General features: G+C 47.5%; 3 protein-coding genes across 3 annotated transcripts; all 3 read left to right on the top strand.

The window, feature by feature from the left end:
- Nucleotides 1–1,787: 1,787 nt before the first annotated feature.
- On the top strand, nt 1,788–11,618 carry RpS16 (ribosomal protein S16). Its single transcript, XM_077662285.1, has 6 exons — nt 1,788–1,925; nt 2,011–2,056; nt 2,372–2,473; nt 3,282–3,378; nt 8,694–8,741; nt 11,434–11,618. The coding sequence occupies exons 1-6, from the start codon at nt 1,918–1,920 to the stop codon at nt 11,577–11,579; spliced, it is 447 nt and encodes a 148-aa protein (XP_077518411.1). The 5' UTR covers nt 1,788–1,917; the 3' UTR covers nt 11,580–11,618.
- A 4,283-nt stretch (nt 11,619–15,901) lies between these two features.
- Nucleotides 15,902–17,874, top strand: LOC144130452 (uncharacterized). Its single transcript, XM_077664371.1, has 2 exons — nt 15,902–15,986; nt 17,481–17,874. Exon 2 carries the CDS (start codon nt 17,493–17,495, stop codon nt 17,847–17,849), a length of 357 nt encoding a protein of 118 aa, XP_077520497.1. The 5' UTR covers nt 15,902–15,986; nt 17,481–17,492; the 3' UTR covers nt 17,850–17,874.
- Nucleotides 17,875–18,435: 561 nt separating this feature from the next.
- LOC144129915 (uncharacterized) lies at nt 18,436–23,197 on the top strand. Its single transcript, XM_077663974.1, has 5 exons — nt 18,436–18,439; nt 19,169–19,456; nt 20,983–21,227; nt 22,075–22,312; nt 23,004–23,197. Exons 1-5 carry the CDS (start codon nt 18,436–18,438, stop codon nt 23,195–23,197), a joined length of 969 nt encoding a protein of 322 aa, XP_077520100.1.
- The last annotated feature ends 65 nt before the right edge of the window (nt 23,198–23,262 follow it).

Raw genomic sequence — 23,262 nt, 5'->3', positions numbered from 1 at the left:
ATCCTAGTCGGGCACCTAGTCAGAAATTTTTTCGGAAGGGGCCCAAGGCAGGAGGGTTGGAGGGGGGGGGGGGGGGTGGCCTCTCCTTGAATTCGTGCCTGACCCTAGTTGAAATCAAGAGGAAGAAATGAGCTTGGGCAGGGCATGTAATGCGAAGGCAAAATAACTGCTTCCAACAGAAGGCAAGCTTAGCAGAGGACGGCGGAAAGGTAGGCGGATGAGTTTAAGAAGTTTGCAAGCATGCGGTGGGCACAGCTGGCAAAGGACAGGGTTATTTGGAGAGACATGGGAGAAGCCTTTGCCTGGCGTATTCAGGCTGATGATAATGATGCATACAATTTTCATGGCATGTTCGGTGTTGCTCATGGGCTCTGGGAGGGCACCAGCGGTCTAGGCATCATTGATGACAGTATGGAAAAATGTGTGGGCTTTGGGGAGGTTTTTGGTGTATGTGATGTCTGCAGCAGAGGAAGAGTGTGTTGCAACGTGCGAGTGCTGTATCGAGTTTTATGTGCGCGAAGGTGCAACTGCGGGAAGGGTAGCCATGGTATATGGCGAGTTGGGGAGTATAGCTGTTGGAGGTTAGTAAAAACCTCTGATGGGGTATGGGAGGCGAAGAGGCGTTCGAGAGTGGGTGTGGGATGAGGTTTATGCCTGAGGAGACCTCGACATGGGAGACTCGTTCGAAAAAGAGCATGGGTATATATGAACATCTTTCCGTTTTTATTGTTTTGTAGAGCAGTGCTTGCAGCTTACAATACAGTCGAGCTGCCGCCCTTCGACAAAATTCCTAGTGTTCTTTCCTTCGCAACGAACGTCGGCATACATGCTCACATTGCCTGTAACGTTTAGATTAGTATAGAAACCTAATTTTGGTGGCATGGTTCCTTCTCTGCAATGATGCGGAAGACACTACAATGCTAATCGGAGTGTGGTATTCGCCTGCGGCCACTAAATAACTTCTAATCGAATTTTTCTGTGATGCTGTTCTGGTTTCAACATCCGAACTAAAGTGTACTAGAACTAGTACACTTAATCCGAACGATGGTTGTGACGACATAGCTATGTCACGTGAGTCATGAAAATAACGTTAATATAATCGCTGCTTCATCGTTTTAATTCTCTACAGCGCTGAAGCCAGCCTTCTTCAAAAGCTGGAATGACAATGTAGAAGTTTTCTTAATGCATGGCGTAACTTATAACCACAATTTAACGTCACAGTCATTCGGCTGTTGCAACCGAAACCGAAACAACACGAGGAAGATTCGATTACAAGTTATTTAGCGACCTTAGGAGAACACCATGAAGTGATCCATCTATAATAATGCCATATGCATCATTACAAACAAGAAAAACGGCTCCTCAGGGAGGTGGGCCTGCGGTGGAACCGCGAAAGTGACTACGTGAAGTGGACTATGGGCAACCGTTTCATTAGCAACCTGTGCGACTACCTCAGCGCAACGGTTCTTCACTCCTTCTTTTAACTTTCAATCCCGTGCATTCCTCCCCCCCCTCCTTTTTCAACTTATGCCTCATGGCACACTTCTCCATTAAAAAAAAAAAAATGCGCACCCAAAAGTCACGTGTCTATAATCTAGCGAAAGCTACGGTAACTCTAGTGCTCAAAGTCAACAAGGCCTAGAGTTAATGCAAGAAGGTTATCAATTGAACATGTACGAGAATTAGGATGCCGCTCTGCTTTCCCGAGAACTCCTGTTTTATATAATACTGACCAACGTTTTTAGATCCCTTAGGGATAGATCTAAAAACGTTGATACTGGCTGTCACCTGGCTACGGATTACGTTGTCTTTTGGCCGAAAGTCGAGATTCCATGAGATCGCCGCGAGAGTGTGCCACCGTCCTTTCTCTTTCGTTCGTTGGTGCGGTGTCCACGTTTAGGTCGGCTTGCTCGCAAAATGGCAGCGTGAGTACCTTTATTCGTATATTGGAGCTGTGCGCGTCTGCGACAGTTCTTTAGACCATTTCTCATTGCATAAATACTGTTTTAGGACCACGAAGGAAGCTATACAGTCTGTACAAGTCTTCGGGAGGAAGGTGAGTGTGTAGTAGGCCTAGCTGCATATCGTGCCGGGAAAATTTATTAACGAGATCACTGCTAGATATTCGCTTACGCGGGTCGAGTCATTCCAAGTATGCGAGAACAAATATGTGGAGCCATCTTTGGCTTTTCAACTGCTGATTGCGCTCTACTGCACGGCGACATGGTGTTGACATAATTTGAAGTGTTGGTGCTGCTACACGTGGGTACTGTACAGCCAGTGATGTTAATCAGATGGCATGCGGTGACAGCGAAGTTTTTGTCGCCTCGTTTGGTATTACGTGGCGAGTAACTTCAACGCTTGCTTTCAGAAAACTGCTACTGCCGTGGCATACTGCAAGCGCGGCAATGGGCTGCTCAAAGTGAACGGCCGGCCGCTGGAGAACATCGAGCCCTTGACACTGCGCTACAAGGTAATTGTAATAAACTCTGGCAAGTCAAATGATTTTAAACGAAACATTTCGAAGCCGGTTCGGCTCCTACTTCAGGGATGACTGGTGGGTATTCTGTCAGTGTTTTGTTTCCAAGGTAATCGTGGTCCGGTTGACGACGCTTGCTGGAGGGCTTTGAGGTACGCTTTAGCAACGAACTTAACAGAACCGAACGGTTAGTCATTTGAAATTGCTTTCATTATTGCTTGGACAGATGTATGGAGTGCTCCCAAGTTCGCTTGGCGATTCATTAGACCAGTGCAACGGCTTCATCATATTACAAAAAAAGTTTGGAGCAGATGTTAGAGTGCACTGGTTGTGCTTTACTCGTGCCGGAGCCTTAGCTTTTACTGCTGTCGGCATCACTTGGGTTCTGTGCTTTCTGCGAACGTAGTTTCGCATAATGCAGAACTGTCCGGCGCGAGCCTTTGGCCCTATGCAAGTGATTGAAAGTGCAGCGGTGTCAAATTTTTTGCTTGTTTGCATCAACGCTATGTGCAATATGCTCCCCACACCCCCAAAGTGGTTGAAATTTAACTGTGTATTGCTACCTAACAAAATTATGGGTTCGAGCGAAGGCCTGCGTGGGCATTTCTTGTGCAGGTGTTCATTTTCAGTCTTCGAGCTATTTATCTGAAATCAGGCTGTATGTTAAAAGCCGAGCATTCCATCCCAACAAATGAACGTTGACCCGAGGAAGCTGACAGCTTTGCCAAGGGAACCCTCTGAAGTCTGTGTTGCTGAGAACCAGTTCTGAGAGCCATGCCTTGTTTTTTTTTTTTTTGTGCAGCTGCTTGAGCCCATTCTGCTTTTGGGCAAGGAGCGCTTCGCTGGTGTGGACATTAGGATCCGTGTGAAGGGTGGTGGTAACGTTGCCCAGATTTATGGTAAGCTGGATTCACTTTTGATCTGTATGTAGCAGTGTCTGGACATTTTTCATTTACATGTGGTAGCACATGCCTTGCTCAACAGTTATTGCAGACGTCTGCTTCATTGCCCTTGGAACTTTTCCAGGACTCGTTCGTTTTGTTTTCTTTAACTTTTGTTCTTATGTTGAACGGAGCTGATGTGTCAGGATATCATTGTAACTTTGCAGTACTCTCAGCAGACTGTTCAACCACACAATCTTTGTAGTTGGCCTTAGGCTAGTGAACTTAAAACAAACATCTGCAGGTGGTGTGAAGTGCCCATTGAGAGCTTGATTTCAAAGCATTCCTTGGCTAAGCAAAAATATGGCTTTCCATTGCTGTCAAGTGACTGGAAGGAAAGTGAACAGTGATAGGCAGCTGACAATAAGGGGCTGGCCACATTGGCTTAGTGGCTGTGTGGTTGAGGCACGGGAAGCCGTAGCCAAACTGAGCTACGAGCGCCGTCTTAGCGAAATGCAGGACGGCCGCTGGGCGCGGGAAGTGTTCAAGTATGTCCACCGGAGGTGTGTCAACACTAAGTGGGCCCGACGCATCAAGAGTGGCGGATAAATACGGAGTGGAACCCCCCCCCCACTTCAAGTTTTCCAACCCAACGGACGGCAAAAGATCCGAGAACAAGTGCGATGCGAGGAGCAGCGTCGTTGGCAGCAGACGGCCCGCGAGAAGCCAGCCCTGGCCGTTTATCAACAAGGGAAATCGAAGGTCGAAAAAGAGCCCCTATATGACAACACTAGGGGCAGTGGACTGTTGTGCGAAGCTAGGAGCGGTGTGCTTCGCACCCGATGTCTTCGAGCAAAGTACACGGAGGGTATGAGCACGAGGTGTGCAACTTTGCGGAGGCGCTGATGAGACCATCGAGCACATCGTGTTAGAATGTGCAGGCCTACACCCGTCGGTTTCGGATGCACAGGACAATTCCTCAGTAGGCCCCATGCCACGAGACGTGATCAGCGGATCCAACAGCCTCGGGGCACTAGCGATGGCACTCGGTTTTCGCCGACCCGATGAGCCACCGCAATGGAAGCTGGTTGAGCGAACTAAGCGACATTTGGAACATTGGTGGCGCACACGACACGGTCACGCTCCTTTAAGGCTCAGGGGACCAAGACGTGCCATGAGCGTGTGTTAGGTGTTTTTATTCTTTAATTTTTATTTTTTTACCTTCTTGGCTTGATCAGGTTTTTAGTACCGTTGATCTCCCGATACAAAGGGATAGCCAGTATCATCATCATCATCATGGTTCCGCTTGTGAGCCCAAGAATGTGGGATTGAATCATGGCTAGGCGGCGACATTTCGATGGAGGAGAGATGCAGAAACGTCTGTGTGCTGTGCAGTGTCAGTGCATGTTAAACCTGGGAGGTTGAAATTTATCTGCAATCGTCAGCAGCACCTTTCGTAGCCCATATGGAGCTCTGATATTAAACAGCACATACCATACGAAACAATGACATGAGTTGGTGTGGAGCTTCTGTATAAAGGGGAGCCAGCATCTAATTCACTAGGGAGGCTGGAAAATCTGGGATAGTTTTCAGTGTGCTTTGTTTAATGAGTGTTATGCTGGAGTACAGTGATACAGTAAAAGAATATTCAGAATTGATAGTGATGGCAGCAGTAAACAAGTGCTTAGATATCTTCGAAGTACTAATCAGTACTTATGCTTTCAGAATTAATTCCTTTAGAAGCGTGTATTTTATAAAAGAAAGCATTTGCCGAAACTTATATTGCCGTAAGAATTTTCAATGCATTACTTAGCAATGGTGCCTAATTTTGTCTTGCAATCTACTTGCATGCTCGCTTTTAAGTGAATGTGTTTGTACTTCTGGAACATTTGAGCATGAATAATTTGTGTTCAGGTTCAGTGAAACGAGGTTGCAGAGTTTGAAAAGGTGTGGGCTCGAATAGTGGGATCCGATCCTTGTGTCGGAGAATCGGTTTTTGTGATTAAGGAGTCCATCATGTAGTGCAAGTTAGTCTACATGCTCATGATAAAGTGGAATATTTCATTCTAAATTAACATTGATGTTAATTCTAAATTTATGGACGGTTTTTTTGATGATCTGTAAAACTTTTTTTGATGTGCTATTGTCTTCCCCCCCTTTTTTCTCTTTACATAATGCCTAATGACTGGAGATTTCATGAAGAAATTACTTGACCACAAGGCAGTGGGCAAAAAAATAATTTGCTTAAGCATTCTCCCCAGCTGCTATAGTCCCTTTGCACATAGTTGAAGATATGAACCTTGTTTTGTCCCTCTTTAAGGGGGGACACGGTGCAGAAAACCGCAGTTTTGGCCCGAAAAGTTCATTTTTGGATAATTCTCTTTTTGATCGAGAGAACCTCCCAGTAAAATTTTATTCATGGGCGTGCTCTAGAAACGCGGAAATTCTCGTTTATTGAAAGGTCGGCGGCACCCGCGTGTTGTTTCGGGTCGAGGAAAATGGCCCGTACTCGCCATTTCCAAAGTGCACGTGCGGGGCGTCTATTAGGCTTAGAGAGCAGCAAGTCTTTGTAGTGAGCACACGCGCTTCCGTTGAGAATAGAGCGAAATGGGAGCAAAGTTAAAGCAAACGCGAAAATGAGAACGGCAAGCCTTGATTGGCTAGCGAACTGAAACTTGAGCTGTGATTGGCGCTAACGCAGCACGTGACGTTTCAAATGTCGTTTCGCGCTATGCGAGGCCTCGCTTTGTCAGACCACGCTTGATCACATCCGGCGCTGAATCTAGTCTCTCTGCTCCTCTGGTTTCTTCACACATCCATTTTGTGTTGGAAGAGTGCCAGCGACAAAGTTTGTGTCGTGGAACAGCTTCAGTAAACGAAGCCGTTCCATCGCCGGTGACTGAAGCAGCTAACTCAAGCCCCGGCAATCAGGATGTTCTGACTGCATTTGAAGGGAAGGCAGTGCTCCTTCAAAAATGCGCTGGCTCAACTGAACATGCGTTGCCCGACGTCAGCGGTGGGCCGCAAGTGCCGACTGGCTATTATTTTGTCGATGCAGCAGCGGTAAGAACAGTGATCGGTGTGCTGTTGTGTCCTGTGTGCTGCGAGCAGTCGCTTGATTTAGCAGAAAGCTGTGCAGGTGCGAACCTCCAGTTTGTTGTTTTGTGCAGTGGGTGCGTGGGGAAACATCGCCCTAATCCCGCATTCTCCCGTCGTGGGATCGAGCCATCAACCAGAGCTGCCCGTGCGTCTTGCACTGGCTGCCCGGAACTGTGGAATTAAATTCATAAAGTTGAAGAATTTGTTTGCGAGCATGAATAGTCCGCCACCAATGCATCTGAAGGCCTATCAGCTGCTGGGAGATAAGATACACAGGCCTTTAGATAAAAAAAGGCAGCCCAAGAGGATGAGTTGCTTGATGCTTGTGTCAGCTACGACAGAACCTGGCTCCCCCTGTATAACAGGCTGGCCAAAGCTGACCTACTCGCATTCTGCTTGCGTATGCAGACTCGGAATGCCAGCGAGTCGCTCAACTCGTCGGTGTGGAAGCGATGCCCAAAGACAAAGTTTGCGTCTCAGAACTGTTGAGACAGCTGCAGCATTAGCTGTTCTACACTTCAATAAAGGACCTAAGGGACTCAAGAGAGTCTTAGACAAGTTGGATATTTCCTGTGACACACATACTAACAAGGTCATCGAGGAGAACACCAAACTGTGTGCGGTGCGGGTGCGAGCAAGAACACTTCAGAGCTCAAAGGTGGCCAGAAAAAAGTGCAAACTTGAAGCCACTGATCGAGTTGAAGTAGAGGGACCTACATATGCTGCTAGGGAGTTTTCCTGAACATTGGAGCTTTGGAAATACAGTGGGGTGATTTTCAATTTTTGAATCCATTTTTCTGATTTCCCGTTTTTTAGTAAACTGTCAGGGTAGGAAAACTATCGTTATAGTATTACTTGATAATATTAATATTGTAGCAGGCTTTCTGGAGCGAATTTTTGTGAGGAACACAACTGTGTGCTCAATTGCCTATTTTTTTCCCTTTTTTATGACAAAAAAAAACCAGTTTGAAAGAAATGGAGATGAAAAACCAATGTCATTCTTTATATGGCATCATTCTTTTGAAATATAGCAAAACTAAACAAAATAATTCCACAGTTGTGTGCTCTGGACATTCCTAAAGCCACATAACGGAAAAAAAAATACGAAGATTACACTTATTTTCCAAATGATAGTTTTCCTTTTCATAAGCAGCATAGTCGTCCTTGTCATAGAGGTTGCATAACTTGCTTGGTACTTATTCCAGAGCAATGAAATTGGGCGCAGATGGTTCCAGCAGTGATATAAACCAGCCATGCAATCTTCAAATAAATCGAGCAAGCGGTTTAAAATTCCACTCTTTAGGGTAGTGTCCCCCGCTTAACCCCCTGCTTTTTTCTCTTCTCAGTCCATTTGCATGTAAATAAGCATACATAAGTATTTTCATCTTGTTCAGTAAAGGTTAGAGGGGAAGTGTTAAGCTTTCTGTGGCTGGATTAGTGTTGAATTGTGCAGTACATTTACTTTGGCTTTTTTTTATCAAATGTTTCTCTTCTAGTAAACACTGTATAACTTATTGATACACGTTTTAAAAAGGCAGAGAAAAAGCGCATTCATTAATACATATTCAAAGTGCCTAGATTTTGAAAAACATTGCTCAAGAATGAAGTACGAAGGCATGCATAGGCACTTTCATTTAAAAAAGCCCTGTTGGTGCTTGTTTGCACAGTCTGAAGAGCTGTTGTGTTGCTTGTGGACATTATCCACATCTGCGTTGTCCCTGGCGCGAAAGAAACATTGCAATGTATTTAGGCTGGCGGTCGACAAGAGTGAAGCCGCTTCATTGTCATCACGGTTTCGAGCGCCATAGTCACGGTCAAGGGTGCATGAACCAGCAAATTGTATGGACCAGGAATGTATCAGTGAAGTTTGCTGTATTTGAAGGAGGTTCATATTTCTGTGTTAAACTGAAGTTCCACTCATAAAATGAGAAGTGTCGCAACAGCTTTCGCGGTGTTTTGATAATTATCGTGCCCGGCTGCTGGCCTGAAAGATGCAGGTTCGATCCCGACCATGGCGATTGCATTTCGATAGAAACAAAACGCCAGTGGCCTCTGTACTGTGCAATATCAGTGCACATTAAAAGAGCCCCAGATGGTTAAAATTGTCCGGAGTCCTCCACTATTTGCATCTGCCCTCATAGCCAAGAGTCGCTTTGTGACGTTAAACCTCGTAAAGTGAAACAAATGGAAGTGTCACGACAGTCCTGACAATTCATTCACTTTGCTTTGTGCAGCCATCCGGCAAGCCATTTCCAAGGCCCTTGTTGCCTACTACCAGAAATGTGAGTTGTCTTCATGTTTAACACTGTCAGTTTTGTTGTGAATGCTAGCGCAAAAAGTTGCGGCAGTTTATTCTGTGCTGTGTTTAGCTGGATGTGGGGTGGAGTTGCTAAGTTACAGTCGGACGCAACTCGAGAGTGCCGTGATAAATGCTCTTGAAAGGAGCCGTGTCAGTATATTGTCATGACTATGGCGTAATTTCTTTTCACCTGTTATGTAGTATCGCAGGGGGCTGGCAGGCACAAGGGGATTAACTATGACATCATGACAATAGTCGTGTCAATGGTCATGAGGTCATGGGCGTTTGCCGTACTCTTCAATGTATTCAACTATAACTTGCAGAGGTAAAAGTTTGATGCTTCTTGGGAAGGTGGCAGGAAATTTGGCTGGTTGCCTATGCCTTCAGGGCATTTCAAGGCAGCTGAATCCAAAAATCGTCTCCAGTTGTTTTGCTGGTCATGGTTTAGTTCATGTTTTGAATAAGTGCACATAGCTCCATTAGCTCTTTTCATTCGAGCAGAAAAAAAAATGTTAAATAGTAAAAAATTTCGAGTTTGTCAAAAGGTCTGCAGATTTCCATTTGAGAGCTAGTAGTTTTCTGCAATAGATGTCGACACTGCACTGGTGAACTGATCATTGTGGTGAAGGAGAACGTACGTGCCGCATCTTTGAACTTTTATTTAAACCAAGAGTTCGAACCTAACACTTTCGAATTGGATTTACCCCATTTGACCACTTGCAAAATACACAAGCCATTTTATTGTGCCAATTTGTTTTATGCATAATGCAGTTTAAATTCCACACTGAATTTTTTAAGTTATGCACTTGAATTGTGAAAATCTCTTGGGATGCTGCTGGGGGTGTGCAGTTTCACCTCGCTTTGACCAACAGCATTAGCTCTAATGAAGAACGCTCAAGGTTTCGCAAATCATAGATGCCGGCAGTTGGACAGCTTCTGCTCAAGGTGCACATTTGAGGTTTGTTCGATTTGTCGGGAGCTGCTGTACCACTATATGTTGACATTCAAGTACAGTCGACTACTGGGACAGTCTAGGAAATCGGGCAGTCCGGAAAATTAAATTTCACCGAAAAAATAGCGAACTTATAGCCAGTATGCTGGAGGAAGTACAGTGAAGCTCCTCATGACTAAATTTCGCCACGCGTAATGTGCACAGACAACGGGCGGCGACTGCTTTCACGGCCTCTGCCTGGCTATGCTGCCCTTGGCATGTCGCCGATGCAGGCACGGGTTGGGTCATAGTCGAGATGGGAACACACTGCTGTGGAAACCGCACTGCGTCTGCAATACTATTGGCCCAGACCGAGAACATGAAGATCACTAAACAATAAGAACCGCGAAACAGCCAAAGCAAGTGGTCCATCAGCGTTGGCCTTTGCCATTAGGCCTAGCTACTAGAGCCAAAATCAGCACCGTATCCGGCGATATGCACTCTGCGGTGGCTTGTGTATAATGAGAGGCATCTTGCCTGTCATCAACACATCAGTTGTTTATAGCTTTACTATAGAAAAGTCAGAGTTGTGGTTTTTTGCTGTGTGTATTCTGGCCTCGCTTTTATGCACCACCATATCCGCACTGGCCGTCTCTGTGAAGCCGTATGCCTCACACACTCTTCGCTGCTATTCCCGGTATTTGGGACGAAAGACTGCACAGATGAGTTCAGTGAACTGAGGCTACTCAAGTTCATGCTACGGAAGGCGCTCAAGAACAGTACGAATTCGAAACCACGCAGGCGCAATGTGCCAACTCACATCGCAATTTAGTATGCTTCCTTTAAGCTTGAATTTCATATTGTTTGATCAAGGTTTCGTTCCCTCCTGCAGTTTGAATTAATGAGGTTCTACTGTACACATTATATGATGGCTTGGGTATTGGTGGAGAGTGCGAATGGGCACGAAAAATCGAGCATTCATTTGTAGTGCGTCCGAAATTTCAGGCACTCTTATACGTTGACTCTATGGCCCATGTCGCTGTGCCGCGAAAAAGCCAGAATAATCAAGCATGTCCGAAAAATCAGGTGTCCGAATTTTCAGTCGTCGACTGTACAGTGCTGGTGTGCACAATCAAATCAAGCGGATGTAAGTTCTGCTTCATTCACATCTCATGCTTTGGTGCCACACTCACCCAGAGCCCTTAATTTCTTGTCTTTGCTGTAATGACAATTGTTCCAGCACCTGGCAGTGGTAATGAAATGACCGCAGTTGTTTTAATTGTAGAATAATGCAACAGAAGTTAAAGCCAACCGGATAAAAATTTTGCATACAATGGCGAGCTTACTACCAGTATACACGATACATGCAACCTGCGAATGTGCCTAAGTCTACTGATATTCTGTCGCCTCAACTTCGTTTAACCTAGTAGTTTGAAAGGTTTTTTTTTTTTGCTTAATTAGCTGGTGAGCAGTGTGCTCTCGAGGTGAACAGGTCGCTCACCTATGCACTTCCAAAGTAGCGAGTGTTGTTGCTCGGAGGCTTCATGAGTCTTTGCACAGCATCTGTGCAAGTGGCACGTGACCAGAGTACCCATTGAATTAGTTGCACAGAGCACTGTCAAATATAAGTCCTTTTGGCTGAGCAGCCAGTGCTTTGCACTTAAGCGAAGCAATGCCACTGCCTGTGCTGTTTGTGATTGACCGGCCATGTTAACATCTTTCATTTTTTATTGACAATCTGCAGATGTGGATGAGCAGTCCAAGAAGGAGATCAAGGACACTCTGATCCAGTATGACCGCACCCTGCTTGTAGCCGACCCAAGGCGCTGCGAGCCCAAGAAGTTCGGTGGACCAGGTGCCCGTGCCAGATACCAGAAGTCTTACCGTTAAACTTGCTTTGCGCAATAAACCTCCTGCCTTCGTTTGGCATATGTGGCACCATTTCATGACTCCTTCACATGTGTCAGGCAACCTCGAAATGGACAGGCAGTACAGCTGGCATAGATCTCGGCGGTCGAATTTCGATGGAGGCGAAATTCTGCAGGCCCGTGTACTGTGCAATGTCAGTGCACGTTAAAGAACCCCAGGTGGTCGAAATTTCCGGAACCCTTCACTACGGCGTCCCTCATAGCCTGAGTCGCTTTGGGACGTTAAACCCCCATAAACCAGCTGCCATAGATCCATATGGCCTGTGAATAGGGTGTAACAATTGCCTGTGATTGATGAGACCCCTCACAAGAGCAGGCCATCTACTGGCAAACTTCTGTTTTGGGTTTTGCAAAACACTGGGAATGAATCTGTCGTGTTGGGGGTAACAAGTTGGAAGTGCAGGAAGGAAGAGATGCAGTATAGGTAGCAATGTCAGTAAGGTGCCATTTGCACCTCAAAGCAGAGTACAACCAATTTCTAATGATTAGTGTACATGCATCACCACATGGCATACACCTATGACTGCACAATAGTTTATAATAGATGTTCTCTTGAAGCGACGAGTTATACTGGCACATGCATGACATCTTAACTGCGTTTGGCTACTTTGGGCTGAGGCCGGAGGTTGAACAGGTTGAGTGCAGATCGTCGTCTGAAGATGAGCCGACCTCTTCTGAAGAAAAACTGTTGATTCAGACTCGGTGAGTGCAGCAAAATCAGTGAAAAAGTAATCGCTGTCAGTGTCCAGAGAACGGGTAGCATATCGCCGCTTTGCCGTGCATCTGAATTCTTACGGAAAGTGGGTAAACAAAGAAAGCAAGAATACCTCGTGAGCGTCGGTGGTAAACAAGCTAAAAGCAGCGCCAACAAAGATGGAAATGACTTATGCAGCCCCTATAAGGGAGTGCCAATAAAAAAGTTCAGCGCGCATCCGTTGCGATTGCGCGGCGAAGCCGAAACCACGAAAGGGCGTTGCCGCAGACCGCGCGACACGCTGGAGATAGCAATCTGTTGTTTATCCCCGCAAGAACGTAGCACAATAAAATTTCAAACGCTTCTTGTGAGTCTTGGGAGGTGGTAGCACTTCCCAATGAGCGTGCGTCGTGCTTATGGCGCGTAATTTCATCCGGAGGGTTGAAACTTCCTGTACGGCAAAGACCTTGTGGGACGGAAAACCGCCACCGTACATATGGACCTCCTGCATGTTTGTAAACAAACGAGGTGGCGCTGCAGTCGCTAGCGAGCTCGTGGTAGGCAAAAGGTCGGAGTGTGGCGTCGCGGATAGGTGTTGAGCGCGGGTTTTCAAGGCTTGTAGGCGCATTTCCAGTTTCTGCGAATCATAGCAATGGTTGATGCTTCCAACTTAGTAATTTGTCGAAGCACACGAGCTCGCGTTGTCCACGTGCGGCCTATAAAGAGAAATAGTTTGCCACTGTGTATTGTATATATGGTTAGTAGTAAACATGTAGAAAGCGTTCCTGCCGTTTATTTATGCGCTAGGCATTGAATAAAACAAGTTTTGACACTCTGCACTAGCCGGAATGATTTTACTTCGGGACAGTAGTGAGGGGAAGTGCTGGCGTTGTTTCGTCGGAGCAGACATGCGCACATCGTCTGCTGACATACGTACGTGTCGCGCTGCGCGAAAAGTGGGGACAGCGTCGTGTCCCCGATCTCCTGTCTCGCTTAGCGCTGTTTTTAGCCGCATGACCACGCACCAGCCAGGCCGACTTGTCCTCTTGTTAATCTGATCGATTTGCTGAAAAGTTTTGATTTCTAGAATTATTTCCTTTCCTAGCCCTGAAGTCTAGTTTCGTGACGAAAAATTATAGCAAAATATTGAGTACAAATTTATAAATTACGCTTTTTAGAAGTGTGGTCGTCAAAAATTGTGAGGTAATTTCTTTGATTTCAGTCCCGCATTTCTTTGACCAAAGCGAAAGCGAAGATGCCATAAACGAGGGAATAAACTTTAAGGTTCGTTTTGTGACCTCTCACATTTTCTGCGACTGGATCACTCACCTTCGTAATTCGCATGAAAATCAAATGATTCCATTTGTCGCAAACTATTCCTGAGACGTTGAGGAGCGTAATAAATCTCTCGATTTTTTTCCCTACACGTGCAGTATTGTGTTATTTTTTGTAAGAAACGTTTTCATGTAACTATGCATGCATAAGTACTGATCATATAGAAAAAGAACTAATCGCGTCATCATACAGAATAGGGCTTTATGTACATGCTGGCATAAAAAAACTGCGCACTATCTACTCAATTATTTGAGACCTTGGGGGGACTTGACGACGGTGTTAATTATAATTGCCCAGAACTGCACCAGGTATAGCTATGAATAAAAGGAATGACTGAAACTAGCGTAGGAATTTCATATTTGCACCAAGTTTAGTTACATATCGCATGCATGAATAACGAAAACACTTTTCATGCCGCGTCCCCTCTCAATCTCGCCACGTGTCTGTTAGTAGCACGCCTGCGGCTGCTTCTTTGCAAACAAGCTTCGCGATCATGTATTACCTCATGAAACATGACACATGCATGATACAATGAAAATAATGGCGTTTAGCACACTTAAGGTACGCTATTCTAAGCACACCAACGCGACCGCGCAAGATTGACACAACTTACCAGACTTCTTTCTACTCGAATGAAATAATTACGTCGTCATATCAAGAAACAGTTTCAAGTAAATAATAAATGTGATAAAACGCGCCATTAAAACATGGTGTGCTATTAACAAAAAAAAACGCATTCCTTGGAGGCGAGTGAACCTGTCGGCGCCCCGTGCACTCCGGCTCAAGGTGATAAGTACGTGTGCAGCTGCATATGTCTTTTTTTCCTTGAGCAATTATCAGCCTACTATCCTGAAGTTCAGGTGAATGAACGCAGTAACTTGCATGCTATTAAGTGCATTGAGTGGCAGTGCCTATCGACTCCCAGACTTCGCGCTTTACTACCGTGGCCCAATGCCTGTTAGCCAGTTTCCGAATGCGGCATTTATGCGCGAGAAACCTATCGAGGCTAATTTAATATTTTTTATGCTACTACGCGGATCCAGCAGTGACGCAGCTGGTCAATATATGCTGCTTCTGCAGTGCACAGGCAAGGGTGTGACATTCCCGTAGAGCCAATGGGGACGATTTTGAAATGCGACGGTGGCGGTGCCTGGGAGTTGGCGGTAAAAACATAAATTGCTCAAAACTTTGCTCGCTATGCTTGCGCCGGTCGCTGTCGTCTGCTGCCACTGCGCTGCAGCGTTGCCCGCGGCGGCACTGGCGGCGCAGACGCGTTGTGTCATTGACTCCAGCCGCGTTTGCTGCCAGATACCAGGATCGCTGCAATCGTTCCGACCGTGGCGACACTTATGGCGCGGACGCGCAACTTGCAACATGCCACAGCACTGGCACAGGCTTGAAGCAGCCGCCGCTAACTGCGGCAGCTGCGGTAGGCACGGGCAAGCGGAACCTGTTTTGCCTACCATGCGAAAGTCGCTGCTAACATCAGCGCCACCGCATCTTCGTGACGTCGCGGGGTGAAGGAGGTCCATACGGCAAAAAACCCTTAAAAGAGATAACAGCCGAGCGGCGTCTGCGATGTCAACGGTCAGTGTAGGTTACATGAGGCACGGAAACTGATGTATAATAATCGCAGCTTCGCTTGGACGTGGAAGCCAGCCTGCCCCAAGAGCCAAATCGACTATGATGGTGGCCTTGCAAAGGCTGGCACATACCCAAACTGGGGGATCGCTCAAGAATCGGGAGGCATTGTAAAGATGCGTTTCACGTGACCGTTCACATTGTAGCCATCGGTCGGCTGTCTAAACCTAAACAGGCGAGGGAAGGAATTCAGTTATAAATTAAGCGGTTCGCGAATACCACGTGGTGACAGTAATGTCTCGCACATCATTACGAAGAAGGAAACGTGCTATCGAAATTTGCTGTCGATGCTCCACAAACGCTCCTATCCTAAATTTCATCTTCTGGCTACTCGTGTACAAAATTCATCTTAAAATTCTCCAAAGCTTCCTAAACACGGCACGATTAGCCCCGTTCTCTTTTTCAGTCACCAATCTCTCAGTGTTTGATTTTTTTTAATTTCAGCAACAAATCTGCGTTCTTTTCTATTTATTTCGTTTATTAATGATTTAATTTTACCGTTTTACGCACCTTCAATCGCCAATGGAGCTTTTTCGGCTGACAGCTGAAGCCGATATTTTTCGAAAAAGAAGTTGCCGTGCCGCGCACATGCTTGTCTTGCGCTCTAGCTGCAGGATTCATAAGCCGGTTTATCATCGCAGACCAAACGGGCAAACATTTGCCGTTCTCCCTTCATCTACCAGGAGATCGCCTCGTCAAGTAAGCGTTGCTTTGTGTGATGACATGCTGGGCGCACTTGCTGCGACGTGCAATCGTTACTGTGTTGCCAAATCTAGGCAGCAGAACGGTGCTGTGGCTACGACTTCGGTGGTGTTGTGTAAGTGACAGATTTGTCCACTAGTTCACCAACACGGGCCCTGTCTGCAACACCCTTCCCCAGAAGTAATTGCTCGACTGCTATTAGCTACGATGCTGGTATGTCCAAGCCCCAGCTTGTCTTTGTGTAGCTCGCCTGCAGTCCGTGTTCTGCGTCTGGCGGCATGCCTTTGACGTTCAAAGGGTAAACAGGTTAAGTACGAGAAATATAGTCTAGTGGTAACGTGTGCTTTTAAAAGGCAAAGTGGCGCTAAACCTCTACAATTTTGCAAAGTTGAACTACGAGCTGCACCACTGTAGACCTGCCTTTACCGCTGCGGTCACGTCACGGTCACCACAAATAATGGATAGCAGATAACCAATAAGGCACTCAGAAACCTAGACCCGATGTCGGTGACGGCACTGACAGACGACGGATTCGTACTGGAGGGAGGGCGAGATCCCGCAGGTACGGAGACATGCCAGGGTCACACTCATCCCGAAACCAAGCTGTAAGGGGAGAGAGAAAGGTGTAAGTGGAAGAAGAAAGTGGCGCGGTAGTGGAGGGCTCCGGAGTAATTTTGACCACCTGGGGCTGGCATCGTAGGCACACGGGCGCCTTTTCTGGATACTACAGGCATATTTTTAGCGCAAAGGACGGGACGAGATACAGACAAGACGAGCACGTGCGCTTGTCTGTATCTCGTCCCGTCCTTTGCGCTAAAAATATGCCTGTAAAATCCGAACACCAACTAGCCCAACAACTCACCCTGTTGAAGTATATTTCTGGATACACCGGTTTAGTGGCCGAGCCCCATAACCACTGAGCCACCGTGGTGGGTAAACTCAGGCCTCTCCTCAAAAATACTACGCACTAATATTTCCCCGTCGCATGAAGCGTAAACTGCGCATTATGACCCGCTGCGGTGTCTCAGTGGTTAGGGCGCTCGTCTACTGAGTCTGTGTACCCGGGTCCGAACCCGGCCGTGCCGGTCGGATTTTGTTGGTGGTGGAAATTATATTTATTGGTCGGGTCGGTTAGGATGTGGGGGACTCGGTCTGGGAATGAATTTCGTTAGAGTCAAAAGGCGCCTGTGTGCTTTGCGATGTCAGTGGATTTAAAGATCCCCAGGTGGTCGAAATTATTCCACCGAGAAGTGCGACAGTTAATGCTCCATTTCCTTTCCTCAAAAAGCGATTTTTATAGTTGTTTTCAAACAGGCACTCCAGCTTAGTGACACGAGAAGAAGGAGATTATGTGGAGAGGAAAGGCGCATGAACTGCGGCCATCTATAGTGACGCCGCATTCTAATGGGTGGTGAGCGTTCTGTAGAGAAGGACTAGTGGATTACGACTTGTATAATTGTCGCTGACGGCGCTGGAATGTCGAACGTTCAGCGGCGCAGGGCCATGCAATGGCGGCAGCTGCAGCTTCTGCTTTGGAAGAGTGTCTACCTCTACAAGCTGCGGCGTAACTGGGCCATCACGGCGCTGGAGGTGCTGACGCCGCTGCTGCTGACATTGGTGAACACTTACCTGCACTGCAGCCGCGACCAGCCGTCGCAGACTGCGGCTGTTACTCCTTCAGTCGCCCCCATCTTCGTAGGCGCCGACACTGAGGCCGAGCACGTGGTCAAGCCGTCGCTTTTCTTCCCCAAAAAGATCGCCTTCGTGCCGGCACCAGGCACGTGCTGGCCATCGCTGGCGGGGATTACAGAGTGGCTACGCCATGTAACTTTCGCTCCTGTACTATGCGCTGTGCACTGATCAGCTGGTTCGTAACTTACATTTCTGTACCGCTTACTTAATAACAAAACCCAATAGCTGCCAACAACTAGGTATCTGTCAGCCGGTTACTGAATGGAAGATTGGCACTCCTGGAATATACAGAAAATATTTCCGATGCTCGACAGCTGGTAGCTAGTAAAGCACCTCTCTTCAAGATTACGAAGCCAACTTTTGTGTGTGTATGTGCGATGTATACATTGGCTCGCAGGAGGGGTCAAGGCGGGCTTTCTTGAAAGCGTTGTGAACACGCGCAGTCGGTAGACCTCTCGCTCTCCCGCTTGCTTTGCTCGTGCTTCCCGAACGGGCTCGAAACAGGCCAGCGAGGTATATGGCTACGAGCAGAGCCCTTTGGAAACGTCTTTTCTCGGGGAAAACTTTCTGTGCTATTGCAATACGAGTACGAGCTCAAGCCGTCAGCTTTCAGACCTGTGCGGTTGCTTCGCGATCGAGTAAGTGGAAGCAGTGCATTTGCAGAAGTCGCGTCGCCGCGCACTCGTACCTCTACTGCATTCCCACCAAAAGTTGAAACCCCACATTTTCGATACCTCTCCCCAGTGGCGTCACTATGGGTGAACTGTGCCGATGCGGTGGACGTAGCCGAGAAGACCACAACATTGTCGAGGTAACTAGCACAGATAAGTGGCTACTTGAAGCCCCGAAGGACTGAGTCCATCGTCCCCTCGAAAGTGGCCGCAGCCTTACAAAAGAAACGGGGTGACCATAAAATGGTACGAGACCATCAGGTGTAACGAATGCGGCTTTTTCAAGGTCGATCTGCAGCACCGGAGCGGAGATGGATTTATAAAATCGCGTCTACCCTCGTGACAGTATTATAAGGTTTATTCCTGAATAAAAAGCAGAAGGAACACTTGGCATATTTTTTCTTTCAATGATTAGAAAAATCGCGGCCGCCGACCAGCTGATTTCTCCCCAGCACTGCACACCGGTGTCCGTATTTTTCATATGTATACCCCCCCCCCCCCCCAATCTTTCCGTACAGACTGTTTTATAACCGTAGAGTTTTGCATCTTATTAACAGAAACTTTACAGTGTTGAAAAAATATTCCAGACTTCTAGTCCATACTCCCCCCTTCCTTAACCCCGCCTATAGAGGTCCAAGAAATAACACCGGTGTACCTTGTTCTGGTTGGTGCGGTCTGACAACTCTTTGGAGCGCGCCCTGCTTTTGAACTAAATGATGGGGGGCTGGGCAGGTGTACTTGCACAGCTTGAAACTCCTTGTCACGTGCTGTATAGAAATTGTTTAAATACGCTAACTCCACTTGGAACACACGAAGCTCACTGCGTGCCGTATGCCGCAGGGAACGTCACCGGTGAACAACTGCTGCGTCACGCGTTCCCGGGGGCCGAAGTGGAAGAGTTCGGTGGCGAGGCCGAGATGGTGGCCAAACTGTCAGTGCGCGCCAACGCCCTGGGGCTAACCGACAACTACGGCGTGGTGTTCAAGCAAGCGGAGGGGGGTGTGCTCAGCTACAAAATGCGCTTTCCATCCTGGCAGGAGTTCTACACCAGGGAAACAATGCGACCCACTAGCTCTAGCCGACGGCCGCCATTTTGGCTTTCAGGTAAACCCTTATTGCGCACTTACAAATAAGCATCTTCTGGGTGCCAGATACCTGTTCGATGGGCCCTGAAAAACTCTTGAAAATCACGGAAGGCGCCCTTGTACGTGGTCAGGTGGACGGATGAGATTAGGAACTTTGAGGCAGTATAGTGGTCACAGCTGTCACAGCATAAGGCGAATTGGAGGGAGAGGTCTTTGTCCTGTAGGTGATTATGATGACTCAACTCGCTGAACGTATCACTCGGCAATCAGAAGACGAGTGTCAGGGCCCGAAGCCAATCCCTATGTAAGGAAACGATGCCTACCATTATCTTGTCTGTGTCCCGTTTTTCACGCGCTGTTTTGCTAGAAGCAAACCGCGAGCACATGCAAAACATACCGGGTGTTTCAGCGAACACTTTAGAAATTTTCAAAAATAGGCTTTTTTGGGTAAAAATATGGCTTTTGTATTATCTGTGTTGGCGGACACCAGAAAACCGGTGAATCGTCTTAAGTAGTAAGCTGGTTAACTAATCTTTAATAATTAACTATTTAACTTAGTAGAGTTAGGCACCTAGTCGCAATTAGAGATTTGTAGCCGGTCATCAGTAATATATGTTTTTAGAATTTCGTTCCCCCTTAGTCGAGGCGTAGCGCGCTCGGCTCACTACTCAAGGGGCAGCGGTTAGAGTCCCGAATCGGCCATTTTTCTTTTCAGGACAATTGTTTTTCTTCCTTCAGAGGCCCTACGGCTTTATCTGCAAATCTACGGTTCATACGACTTCTATATGGTTTTTTAAAGCAGTATGTGAAGGAATCAAGGCAGTCCTGTGCATAGTGATTTGAGCTTGAAACTTGTGTGCTGAAATTCTGTGCATTTATAGTTTTGTTTTGTAATTTATTGCCCCCTGCGCGCGCACACACACACACACACACACACACACACACACACACACACACACACACACACACACACACACACACACACACACACACACACACACACACACACACACACACACACACACACACACACACGCACACGCACACACGCACGCACGCGCGCGCGCGCACACACACACGCACACGCACACACACACACACACACACACACACACACACACACACACACACACACACACACACACACACACACACACACACACACACACACACACACACACACAACAGGAAATCTCTCTCTCTGCCCCCGCCCCCCGGCACTACCTCTTTAAATGCGTCCCTGACCAGTGCAGCTCTCCTTGATATAGGTTGAGGTCAAAGTCTTAGCACGGCGTTTGCGTTCTCGTTTGAGGCATGATGATTGTGAACACATGAGGCCTGATCGATAGCACAAACGATAAGTACAGCACTCTGTATTTGCTTATTAACTCATATATGGTCCACGCAGATGGACTGGCGCATTTTTATTGACAGTCTCGAAATTCAGGGCACACATATGCAGGCAGCAGTATATAAAGGCACCATAGAAAATGCCGACTCGAATCAGCGTTGTATGCTACATTATATAACTTCTGTCCATGCCAGGCATCCTGCTGCCGATGATGTCGAGGCTTAACCTGGCCGTGGCACAAACTGCGGTGCCGCGGGCGGTGGGCAGTGCCGAGGCGCTGCCGGTTTACTTTAAGACACGCCGGTTCCCGTCTCCGAAGAGTTACGACACTTCGAGGAGCGCCGGCAAGGTTACAGACCTCAGCGTCGTGTACGGATTCATTGTCCTGGGACCCGTCGCCGTGAAACGCATCGCCGAAGAAAAGTCAGTCGGAATGAAGGTATGCCTTCACACATGCCACGCCGGTATACCGTTCAGAAGGGCTTGCACATAGTGCACGCTTTAGCCTGATGAGTGGTTGCACACCCTGCAGCAATTCCTTCCTGTCATGGATTAATGCGCTCCTTGCACATAATGTGCCGAAGGAGCACGACTGAGTTGCGCTCAGGCGCTATAAAGAGGTCCGCGTTTGCTAGCAGCACGCAGCTTTTGGTTACTGATATTCCCTGCATCACAGTGGAAACCTTAGATGCATTTCTCACTACCTTGCTGTCGGCAGGCCTTTTGGGCCCAGCATCTCTCATAAAGGCTGCCTCTCTGCGTTGTTAAGTATTCCGCGTGCCGTTGTGTTAATCTATCGTTGACTCATTTTCTAGTCCTTCTGCCTCGAACGAGAAGAGCATATATTAATGCGATAGTATTAGAAGCTCCATGGGACCAAAATGCACCTTCGGTCATTCGCTCACTGGCTGTAGGAAAGTGACGTTATCAGACTGGATCATTACCATTGGCTGGAGAGAGGTGACCTCACCGGACTGGAAGTAACGTCACTGCCGGTAAAGGCATCAACAGCTGTTAATGCTATCGATTTGCCAGCACATAATGAAATTAGATGTCCGAGTGAATTTTTTGAAACCTCTGCCTATTTTTAAGCCGTACAGAAAGGTGGACCGAGGAAAGAGATTTCCTTCTGGATGCAATGCTCCAAAGGGGGCTGTTCAGACCTTCTATAATGACGCTATTTTGTTGGCGAATTTAGCGGCAATAGTGCGCATAACTCGCCACCGAATGATTTATCAACTTGAAGTGGCACATTCACAGCCTGCACGCGCTTCGCTGTCGCGCAGGAGCTGCTGCGTATCGCTGGTGTCTCCGACGCCGTGTACTGGCTGTCAGCGTTCCTGAGCGGCCTGCTGGTGATGTCGCTGGTGACGATCCTGATCACCATGCTCGTGAAGCTGCCGATCTTCTGTGCGCCCTCGCTGCTGCCTCAGAGTGACTTCACTCTCGTGCTGTTCGTGATCATGACGTACGCCGTGTATTGCGACCTCTTCTGCCTGCTCATCAGCTGCGTCGTCAAGACCCGTGAGATACGGCTGGCTGATTCGCAGTCTTTCCCGCGCTCGAGGCTCGGTCATTCGGGGTCACTGACAGCCATCACTGAACAGCTGATCTCTATTGTTCTCGTGCTCGCCATAATTTATTGCAGACGTACTTACAGTCCCTTGAGTACAGTGTATAAGAGCAAATGCTCTTGGAGTGCCCCGCGAGGGCATTGACACATTTCCCGTGTTACGTTTTTTGCTGCCTTCGGGTGCCTCAAGCATGCCGTACTTAGCTACCTTACGTATATTTTAAGCAGATAATTATCGCAGAAGATAAGAATTCATTCACTGAGTTGTTCGCGCTCTATCGGCCTCATCAACTCCTCGGAGTGGATGAGGCCTCACCGGGCATTCCTCCTCGGAGTGAAGCCCTATTTAAACCCCGCCAATGATGAACGCTTGGCCCAGACGAAGACGAGTCCTCTTGTCGAAACGTTCGCAAGCACCGTGATGCTTTCCCCTCCCTTGTTCACTTTGTGAGTGTTGGTGTGGCCATCGGAGGCTCCTAATTTTAATTTAAGTTGACCATTATGTGACTCCGCACCCTATCTTCGGCCATCGCATTGGCCCGCTTTTTCTTCGATGGATGCGCACCGAGCTACGTATACCGGGGCAAATGCGAACTCGCTCTTTCAAACGTGCACAATATTCCTCGTCCACCGCCTGTGCAGCGGTGTACGCCGTGTTCGCCACCGTGTGCCTCTGGATGCTGACGTACGAGGTGCCCATCTTCTTCATGGACGCGCCTGGGTCCATCCCCTACGAAGACCTGTCGCTCGGTCAGAAGCTTCGCAGCTCCGTCTTCCCCAACATGGCGCTGCACTGGATGGTCCGCATTATCAACCTCCACGAAGAGAACAGCTGAGTATACCCCTCTCAGTTAGGAATGTGAAGCAGTTCCCTTCAGGCTCTGTGTTTTTAACATTTGTC

Source organism: Amblyomma americanum, chromosome 4 (genome assembly GCF_052857255.1).
Source record: "Amblyomma americanum isolate KBUSLIRL-KWMA chromosome 4, ASM5285725v1, whole genome shotgun sequence".
Lineage (NCBI taxonomy): Eukaryota > Metazoa > Arthropoda > Arachnida > Ixodida > Ixodidae > Amblyomma > Amblyomma americanum.
Note: the sequence above shows the minus strand (reverse complement) of the source record. Positions and strands in the feature narration are given on the sequence as shown.

Coding starts and splice junctions, on each gene's coding strand:
- LOC144129915 (XM_077663974.1), top strand. Junction 21,228..22,074: donor AAAAGTCAGTCGGAATGAAG/GTATGCCTTCAC, acceptor GCTGTCGCGCAG/GAGCTGCTGCGTATCGCTGG. Junction 22,313..23,003: donor CAGCTGCGTCGTCAAGACCC/GTGAGATACGGC, acceptor CCGCCTGTGCAG/CGGTGTACGCCGTGTTCGCC.
- RpS16 (XM_077662285.1), top strand. Junction 2,474..3,281: donor CCTTGACACTGCGCTACAAG/GTAATTGTAATA, acceptor TTTTTTGTGCAG/CTGCTTGAGCCCATTCTGCT. Junction 8,742..11,433: donor TGTTGCCTACTACCAGAAAT/GTGAGTTGTCTT, acceptor GACAATCTGCAG/ATGTGGATGAGCAGTCCAAG.
- LOC144130452 (XM_077664371.1), top strand. CDS start 17,493: ATGCAATGGCGGCAGCTGCAGCTTCTGCTTTGGAAGAGTGTCTACCTC.